Source organism: Crocodylus porosus, unplaced genomic scaffold, assembly GCF_001723895.1.
Source record: "Crocodylus porosus isolate Cpor-Errol unplaced genomic scaffold, CroPor_comp1, whole genome shotgun sequence".
Classification (NCBI taxonomy): Eukaryota; Metazoa; Chordata; order Crocodylia; family Crocodylidae; genus Crocodylus; species Crocodylus porosus.
This window is the reverse complement of record NW_017728918.1, coordinates 9729117-9739404: the sequence shown is the minus strand read 5'-3', so window position 1 is coordinate 9739404 and position 10288 is coordinate 9729117. Positions and strand designations below refer to the sequence as shown.

The following is a 10288-nucleotide window of genomic DNA, read 5'->3' as shown; positions in this document are numbered from 1 at the left end:
AAGGAGGACGTGGAAGAGGGTACTTCCACTTCTAGTCTGCAGTGTAGGAGCTTGTCCAGAAACCCTCAAGCCCCAAGGCATGAGTCCCACAGTATTTTCCACCCCTCTTTAGCTTGGCAGCTTTGAAAGCACCTCAGTGACTTAATGTCTTAAGTCTGTCTGCACTTGAAGCCCAAAGACGGGGCTGCTGCTTGAATGGGTTCCCTGCGCCGGCTTTCAGCCCAGTACCCCTCGCCGCCTAGGTACGGAGGCACAGACTGGGGCAGCCCCAGAGACGTGGGCAGCCCACGCCGACGCGGCTCGACGGCTAGCAGTGCCCGTGCTAGCACCACAGCTCCCTTGGCTGTGCACACGTGAGCTGCAGTGATACTGCTGCCCTGCAGCGTAGATGCGCCGCGGCACAGGTCTCTTTAATAACACCCTCCCCACATAGCCACGCACAACAGGAGGGGCACGCTGCTTTTCGCAGCTCACAGGGAGGACCTGACCTACACACACGTCATCTGCGCACGTACAGATTCCTCTCCGGAGCCCAGAGACCCAGCTGAACTCCTTCCACCTCTTGCCAAAAGCCATTCTTGGTAAAGGGGGGGTGGGATCTTTCTTGGGATTTTGTTCCCCATGATTCAACTCCCTTACAAAAGATGTGAGCTACCAAACCCAGGCCAGGTCTGCGTGTCAGCATTGCTTTAATGAAGTGACCTATGGAGTATTTCACACCAGTTCACACCAGAAAACTTTTAACTGGTCCAAGCTCTGGCGGCAGTGCGGTCAGGCAACCCCAGCAGGATGCCTCGGTTATTTTTCCATGATTTAAAAGGGAACAGGGTGGGAGCGAGGTATCGAAGGGCTGAATGGGAAGAGGAATTGTGGATGCCCATGCTGCCCCCATCAGATGTTGTCTTACAAGCAGGCATGAGCTGCGGTGAGTGGGCTGGGAGCCTCGCAGCTCTCCCGGCAGTGGGTGGGGAGCAGGAGCCGCATTTTGAAGTACAAATCCAGGTCCAAACTGGGAACCCTCCACTCCTTTCAGGTGTAGGGCATTCATTGCCAGCTGGGCCCATGTCACACCTCTACCCTGTGTCCTCAGGACCCCACGCTGAGACCCTAAAGATGCTGCGACCCACATGGGCCCCGCTCCTGGCAGTCCTGGGCGTGCTGCTACTTCACTCGGCCGGGGGAGTCAACAGCCAGTGCTGGGAAAGCAGCAAGTGCAACGATCTCACCACAGAGACCGGCATCTTGGTGAGTGGGGAGAGAGCAAGGACGCTTCTTGTGCTGGGTCTGCATGCTGTCTTGGAAGGATGCGTGCATAGGTGATGCATGGGTGGGTCTCGGATTTTGGAAAGGGGGGGCGCAGGTGCTGTGGTGCATCGTCACATACGACACAACACACATTTTTCTCTAGGCAAAAAGCAGCTGGATGCCTTACTAACATGCCGGTGGGGGCAGCACAGTGTTCTTCAGTTTAAGACTGAAGTAACATTATGGTTTTATTGGCATGCACGTTCATTTGCTCTGCGTCCCTTCTGTATATAACTCCCCAGAACAAACTAGTTAAAAATGATCGAAAGGTGCTGTTTCTTGAGTCCCGTTGTCATTAGAAATAAATCTACATTTCTTTTACATTCATAAAATCTCGCCTGCTTAAGCATGTTGCCAGCGCGCCTTCACTGACAGGCATTTCCACACCTGAGCTGATGTTCGCCTGAGCTAATGTCGTTAACTAGAGTTAAAAACAGGGCTGCAGGGCTGTGAAATAGGAGCTACGTTATCAGCAGCAGTGAACAGACAGCAGAATTGCAGAAAAGAAGCTAGCTTGATTAGTGGAAACTCAAGCCCATTAAAAAAGAGGGGAGGGTTATTAACGCCTGTAGAGTTAAGTGTTTAGAAGAAGCAGGTAGATGACGACGAGCCAGGAAGCTGAGTGACTCCTTCAGTGCTGCTTGCCTGGAAATGCTGCTGTCACTGCCAGGGAGGTAGTTTTAAATCATGAGTGGAGCAGGAACCAAAGGGGGTGCAACTGCATCACTGCACCACCCCCACCAGATCCACCCATGGATGGAGGGAGGGAGGGAGAGATGGATGAAAACGCCATTGGCATTTCTTCTAATAAATACGGTAACCTGTAAGCACTCCTTGCTGCTTCCCTAGGGGTTACCGTATTCACCAGCATGCTGCATGCACGCTTTTTTCAAAAATCAGCCCTCCAAAATTGAAGGGAGGGGTTGTCTTAAGCAAGGCAGCTGATTTCCACGCATCTATGCTGGCAAAGAAAGAGCAGAAGCAAAAAGACACTACGCTCCCAGGCACAGACTGACCCTAGGCAAATCTCTTTTTTCCTATATTCTGCCTTCCAAAAGCAAGACGTGCGTCTTATCTGGGGGCAGGTGGCATGGGAGAATATACAGCACCTCTTTAAACTGCAACCATCAAAGGGGTACAAACATACCCGCTTGCAGTTCGAGAGGGGAACGGCCTTGTGAGGCAGGCGGACCGTCTCCCCCAGCTGAAGGCCAGGATTTCGTTCCCTCTTCCTGGAGCCTGGAGATCCACCTGAGATCAGGCTTGATCTCAGCTCAGATGTCCGGGGGGGGGGTAGCTCCAGGGTGGATGCAGCTCTCCCCTCTCCGAGGCACGGTGCCCGGCAGGTGCGGACCCACGCCCTTGGCCCAGGAAGGCTGCAAGGACAGAGAGTCTTGTCGGCAGTCCTGCAATTCCAGCGTGATCTCTACCGTGGCTCGCTGCTGGGTCTTGAGGCGACTTCAGAGGGAGTAACGTGTCTCAAGAGGTGCAAGCCTGAGCCCTGTTGCTGACTTGCACCCCACCGCCCTGAGCCCCCCATCAGGCAACAGGCACCTGGTCATTCAGGCTGGGGCAGGTCCAAGATATGATGATGCCTCCATCCCTCCTTTGTTCCCTGCCAGCTACAGCAAGTGCCCTGCCAGCCCCAAATCCAGTGGGACGAGAGAGTGACCCACGCTGACTTACCCTGTAGCCTTAGGCAACTCCCTTATGCCAGCCTGGGTGCCACCAACAGGGCATACGCAGCCATTTCATTAATGATGCTGCCTCCGTGCCAGGCACCCCCGGCATCAGCAGTGCCCATGGGCAACAGTCTTGCCTGGGACAGGATGTCAGGATGACACGCGTGGCTGCTGGTGAAGCCCGTGAGCAAACAGCAGAACTAGGAAACACCGTCTTTGGTCTGGCCCTCGGCGTAAAGCCATTTCATCTGTTGGCTCCCAGCCCAGAGGAAGAAAGGATCAGTCACACCGCCTTCCCACGGGGTGAAGCTGGGGCTAATTTAGTGCAACCGAGCTTCCACTTAGCGTGGGACGGAGCAGACCCATGAAACAGTTACAGCAGACTCCGCTGAGCAGCAGGCCCTTCCCCACACGCTTTTTTAAACCGAGATGAGCGTTTCATCTGTCCACACCCTTTCTCTCGCTGGCCGAATGCTAGCGACCGCCCCAACCCCTCCGTCTGCCAGCGCCCCACGGCTTGCAGGCGGGCTCACTCAGACTGGAAGTCAAGAGGTTTGGGATTATTTCTCAGGGCTCCTGTTTCTCGAGGACCTGGAGTCTGCCCCATCTGTTAAACAGAAATAAAATGCCACCGGAGAGACTGAACGTGCCACATCCTGGGCTGGTGTAGGTCAGCATAGCTCAGTGAAGCCCATAAGAGGGGCTTTTTCTCTGTGCCCATAAGGGACAGGACTAGGAGCAACAGACTCAGGCTGCAGCAGAGGAGATTAAGGGCGGAGATTAAGAGGAGCTTTCTGACTTGGAGGGTGGTCCAGTGTTGGAGAAACTGTGGCATCTCCAGCCTGGGAAATGTGCAAGGGCAGACACTTGGTTGGGATGATTTAATCGGGATGCGCCTGCCTTGAGCAGAGGGATGGACCGGATGTCCTCGTGAGGTCCCTCCCAGCCCTGTTTTCCTATGATCCTGCAGTCCAAAGCCATGAGCCCTGTACGTCTGTGCCTAGCTAAAACCTCTCCTATTTCCTATGCCAGGACTGCATCAAAGCCTGCAAGCTGGACCTGACTGCCGAGTCCCCCATGTACCCGGGCAACGGCCACCTGCAGCCCTTGTCCGAAAACATCCGGAAGTACGTGATGAGCCACTTCCGCTGGAACAAGTTTGGCAGGAGGAACAGCAGCGGCAGCGTGGGGCACAAGAGAGAAGAGCTCCCCAGCCACCCGCTCCTCGGCCTCTTCCCCGGGGCCGCCCAGGGCCGAAAGGCGGAGGAGGACGAGGGAGCGGCCCAGGGAAGGCAGGAGAACAAGCGGTCCTACTCGATGGAGCACTTCCGGTGGGGCAAGCCCGTGGGAAGGAAGAGGAGACCCATCAAGGTCTACCCCAACGGCGTGGAGGAGGAGTCGGCCGAGAGCTACCCCATGGAGTTCAGGAGAGACCTCTCCGAGGAACTGGACTACCCAGAGCTCGACGGCGCCGAGAGCGAGGAGGCGGCCGTCTCGGACGAGGAGGGGGTGACGAAGAAGGACGGCGGGGCCTACAAGATGCGCCACTTCCGCTGGAACGCGCCGGCCCTGGACAAGCGGTACGGCGGCTTCATGACCTCGGAGCACAGCCAGACGCCTCTAGTGACTCTTTTTAAGAACGCCATCATCAAAAGCGCCTACAAGAAGGGCCAATAAAGGGGGCTGGGGATGGCGCGGGGCTGACCGGCCAATGGCCCCCCGAGGAGGTAGCTTCACGACCCCGCTGGCATGCGTTTCTCACTTAGATCCCATTAAAACAAAGTCACTTCTTCTGTCGTCGTCGTTCTACAAGCAGTCCCCGGTTAGGGAATGATGTCGCGCTCGTCTCCTCCGCTCGGCCTCTGTCCGACAGGCCGGCACCCCGGAAACGACCCCTTCGTACTGTACCGCAGAGAGGGGAGCAGTGCTTGGAGGAGGGGACATCTAGTTTGGGTGCTGCCCGATTAGTTTCCTATTCTCAGTGAGCTGTACAATACTGTAAATGATTACAAGATGGTTTTTGCAAGCTAGCCCGGTGTCTGTGGCGTCTCTGTGGGGCACCAGCGGCTCTCGGCACACAGAGATCGAGACGGGATGGGGGGCTTTTGGACCCTGAATTGCATCAGGCCAAGGGGACCGGGTAGCCAGGCTCTCCCTCGCATCGGTGCTCGTGCATCACCTGGAGGTGCCAGGCCAGCTCCGTGCTCTGCTCGCCCTCCTCGGCCCTGATCCGTGGCACCGACCTGCTGTGGCCGCCCCAGGCACGGTGGCCGCAGCCTGCTGATATTGCACTGCCGATCTCTTGGTGCTCCTCGCTCGCCCATGCCACAGCACCTGCTCCCCTAGCCTGGGCCACAGCACCCTCGGCGCACGCAGTCCTGGCCCCCCACACAACAGTGCACCCCCTCCCATGACTATCTCAGCCTGCTGTTGTGGGCCCGGCCCCCTCTCTGCACCACTCCGCCCCCGTGCCTTTCAGCTCTGTCCCTCCCCACCCACAGCTTCCACCACACCCTGGGCCCTTGACTAGTTCAGCCCCTGAGTCCCAACTCAGTCCACGTACACAGTGTTGCTGCGCAGTAAGGTGTCTACACGTGCATTACTGCACGGTGACGAATCGGGTGTAAATTGGCTACCCGCATGATGCAGGTATCAAATTTATGCTCAAGCCAGCATAAGTCATCATATTTGCCGCGCAGTACAGGCATGCATGTGTGGACGTGCCCTCAGGATCTGAACAAATTAAGCTAAAGGCAGCTGATTGCAGCTTATTGGTGGGCTGTTCCAGGCTCAACATTTTGAGGAGGTTATCGAGAAGCTAGGGAGGGTCCAGAGGTAGGAGACAAAACGGATAACGGGGTGGAAGGCAAGGTAGATGGGGAGAGGCTGAGAGAAGCAGGCATGTTCAGCTAGAAGAAAAGATTGAGAGGAGGTGGCTGGACACAATAGTATCCTTCAAACATTTGAAAGGACGCTGTAAAGAACTAGGGGACACAGAAGGAAACGATTATGGAGAAGTCGTGTTAACGTGTGGAACTCCCCGCCGCAGGATGTTGAGAAGCTGAACTTCGAACCAGATTCAAAAAGGGGATTGGACACATTAGGCAGGTTGTCTCCATCAGAGGGGTGATAAATCAGGCTGCAACCTCCAAGTCCCAACCCCCCAGGTCTTTGGGGGCTGGGAGCTGGAGGGTGAGAGGGGCAGGGGATGGGTCCGTATGAACAGACCCTACAGAAATACTCTGCCCCATGCCCTTCTGAGACACGGGACAGTGGACTGGAGGGGCCTGGCCCTGCCTTGGCTGCTGTGATGGTCTTTTGCTCCAAGATACTATTGCAGGAAACGACTGAGGCGGGGCACAGGGGAGCAACGAGAAGAGCAGGCCCGGGCAGGGCCGTCTGGCGCCCAGCTAGGTGGTCTGTAGTCCGGTAGCTGCAGTGTTTAATGGCAACGTGACGGCTCGGGCAACCCCTCATGTGGCTGACACACGTGCACACGCAGACATACCCAGATGCATACATGCCCACAGACACCCATGCCTGAACTCACACCCAAGCATGCACATGCACATGCACATACTCATGTGCACACATGCACAGACACACATACAAACAGGCACATACACATGCTCATGACATGCACACCCCCCCACACACATGTTCACACAGACACACAGAGATGCAAACACACACACACACGAGACACACGTACATGCACATACATACAGAGGCACATGCACATGCACACACACACACACATACACACACAGGCACACACACACGTGAATCCACACATGCACAGGCCTGAACACCTGCACATGCATGCACGCACACATTTTCACAGACATGCACACACAAGCACTCACACATGTATGTCCGCACACACATACACACACACAATGTGCACACAGATGCATATGCACACACATACCCGCACATGCACACACATTCATGGATGTACTGTGTACACAGACACACACATGAATCCACACATGCACACCCCCCCACACATGCACCAACATGTGCACAAATGTACATGCACGCATGCTCACAGACACACACACATGCACACCCACTCGCACACAGGCACCCATTAAGCCATTTCCCAAACCTAACCACTAAATAAGACCTGGACTCTTCAAAGCACTCTGCCAACATACATTCACCCCCAAGCTCCCACCCAAGGTTTGGACGATGCCCGTGGGAGAAAGAGAAGCAAAGGCAGGTCTTGTGACTCAGCCAAGGTCATACAGGGCCCCGGTGGCTCAGACGAGACTGCGCCGCTGAAGCCGTGACTCCCAGTCCCCAGAACACACCACCCCGCCCTGTGTGATAGTGACCCTGGGTTTACCATGGCTGCAAATGCACTAAATAAACTTTCCACCAGGCCTGATCCTTGAGCACGATCCTGGCAGAAGAGCAAGGGCCTCCAGCGGGGTTTAAAGCTGATGCCAAGGGCAGTCTAACGGGGTTGGGATAGGGCTGGTCTTGCCTCAGGCAGGGGTTGGACTAGATGTGACCCCTGAAGGTCCCTTCCAGCCCCACATCTCTATGACACTATCGTTCTATGATTTAATGAGATTTGCTTTCCCTCAAATCACAAATGGCAAAGCTCTGCTTGCCCAGACAACCTCTATGAGAGCAATGCCAAGACCCTTCCCACTCTCTTCTGCGCATACTGGTATGTTCTGATGTTTTCTGCAAGCCTCGCTTAATTTCCAGGCTCTGTGAGACATGGAGTCCTGCAGACATGAGTGGACAATACACAATGTTTGGATATGACTGGCTCTGATGGAGGCTATACTCACCTGGAGCAAGAAAGTCATCGACCTGCGACAGAAGAGCCGGGAGCATTTCTGTCACTGTTCAACATGGCTCCACGTTTTTGCACTACCTTGATTCAGCCTGGGCTGTTTCGGTGTGGTTGGTCAATGGGAAAAGTCAACGGGGAACATCACCTTCACTCTTGTGACCAAAGGCCACCTGGTACCTGGGAATGATTCATCCTGTTTTTTTATAGTAAGGCTTGGCGACCCTATGACCCCAGCTGACTTCCTGCCCTTCGGGCAGGGGGGCTGGAGTCAATGATCTTCCAAGGTCCCATCCAGCCCAAATGTCTATCAAATCTATGAAATCTATGAGACCTACCGAGAGCAGGGCTCTGTTTCATAGATTTCATAGACATTAGGACTGGAAGGGACCTCAGGAGATCATTGGCTCCAGCCCCCTGCCCAAGGGGCAGGAAATCAGCTGGGGTTAGATCACCCCAGCGAGATAAGCATCCGAGACATGATCTATACGCTGAGGATAGATGGTGTCTGTCCCCACAAAAGCTACAGGTCGGGCAATTTCTAAAGGAAGCAAATAGGATCTCATGGTGCAGTCAGTGGGATGGCGTGCAGCCCATTGTCTTGGGGGTTTATCTGCTGGTAACAGGAGTTTGGTAACTGTCCGAGGGAGGAAACAAGAATAAAGACAGCAGAGACAGAACTAGAGCTAAGTCCAGCCTAGCGAGGCAGGCACCAAACTCCTAACTGGGAGCATGTCTAAATTGAATGTACATCAACTTAATGTGCATTAAGCGGGTTTAGGCAGGCGTCTACATGTGCAGGCTTTAAAGCACATTAACGCAGTGTGTGGACTGACTTGGAACTAAAGTTAGTCCCAAGTCAGTCCACACATACAGCATTAATGCACTTTAATGCATCTACACGTGCATTAATGTGCTTTAACTATTTGTGCCTAAATTTGATACCTACATCTGCAAATTGCCCATGATTAGCCGAAATCACCATTTTTAAAGCACATTAAGGGTACACACCTGTAGACACGCCCTAATGCACCTTAAATTTAGGCTAATGCCACCTTAAAGCATCTTGTGTAGATGTGGCCTGGTGCAGCTAATTCCTAAGGGCACAAGGCACAAAATAGCACTGTGCAGGGAGCTAATGCAGATCAAGTGAGCACTGAAGAGCAGGCAGCAGGAGGGCCATGGTGCTCCAGCCTGGCTCACCCCAACACTGCACTGAGTGGCTGTGCAGATGCCCGGACCTGAATGACTCTGCACCATGCTGCTCTGTGGAGCTGCACCAGATCTGGTGTGAGCCTCTCTGCTTGGCATGGCTCCATGTAGTGGAGACCCCACATGCTTTGAGCAGGGGGTTGGACTAGATGTGACCTCCCGAGGTCCCTTCCAGCCTTTATTTTCTATGATTCTATGACACACCGCAAGGTTAAGGAGCTGGGAACAGCTACTAGAAGGCAGGGTAGATTTGCACCTTAGGCCTCTGCCACGTTACATCTATCATGCAATTTACTGGTTCATCACACAATAAATGTAGACTGGCCATATGTGCAAAGTGCTTATCACACTATAAAAGTGTCCATCCAGCTACAAAAAGAACCAACCAGCTACAATGTTAGTGCTTAAAAATGTGTGACAATTTTATAGCTGGTTTCTATCCAAGGAAGGCCCTTATACACCAACCAAAGTAGATAGATAGATAGATAGATAGATAGATAGATCTCACTGCTCACTAACCCTCTCACCATGTCTGCATTTCCTTCCTAGCCATTATCTGGCTTCACCGAAGAGAAGCAGATAAGGATAGATGATACCGGCGATCTGCCCACATAAACAAAGTGAAATGCATGAAATTGCAACTTAAGTTGGAGCAGAATTCACTAGCCCACTCCATTGACTGCTCTGTTGCTATGTTCATTTCTCAGCCTTGAATCTTGGCCAGCTCTGGGGTGAAGGACAAGGAGAGACATCGACATCCCCGCTTTGATACGTGCCGGCTGAGACGGGTTTGTGGAAAGCTTCTGAATGGCAGCAGGACTCCGGGCATACACAGAAAGGGTGACAGGATGGAGTAACGTGCCCATGCCACAAAATAGCATCACTATTGCTGAGTGATTTATCTTCAGATTCAGCTGCTGGTGAGCACGGCCCTATGGTCAAGAGGTTCTGGTCCTCAAGGCTGTTTCATATTTCAATGACATTCATGGCAGTACAGCAAAAACCTAGGTGAGGATTATGTAGGAAAGAACAAGATAGAGAGGCAGCCATGCTAAGGGACCCTCAGCAAGAGGTGGTGATGGCACCTGGACAGAGCGTTCTGCATGGAGAATGCATCTCAGCATCCTTGGGTCTTTCTAGTACCATGTGGCAGAAGGCCTGGAGGGCTGGGCTTGGCCAACCCAATACAGTTTCATAGTTTCATAGTAGCTAGAGTCGGAAGGGACCTAGGTAGATCATCTAGTCCGACCCCCTGCCTTGGCAGGAAAGAGCACCGGGG

At 53.8% G+C, this 10288-nt stretch overlaps 1 protein-coding gene across 1 annotated transcript; it reads left to right on the top strand.

The window, feature by feature from the left end:
- Window positions 1–1093: 1093 nt before the first annotated feature.
- POMC (proopiomelanocortin) lies at window positions 1094–4968 on the top strand. The gene is made up of 2 exons (XM_019537236.1): window positions 1094–1245; window positions 4020–4968. The coding sequence occupies exons 1-2, from the start codon at window positions 1114–1116 to the stop codon at window positions 4662–4664; spliced, it is 777 nt and encodes a 258-aa protein (XP_019392781.1). The 5' UTR covers window positions 1094–1113; the 3' UTR covers window positions 4665–4968.
- The last annotated feature ends 5320 nt before the right edge of the window (window positions 4969–10288 follow it).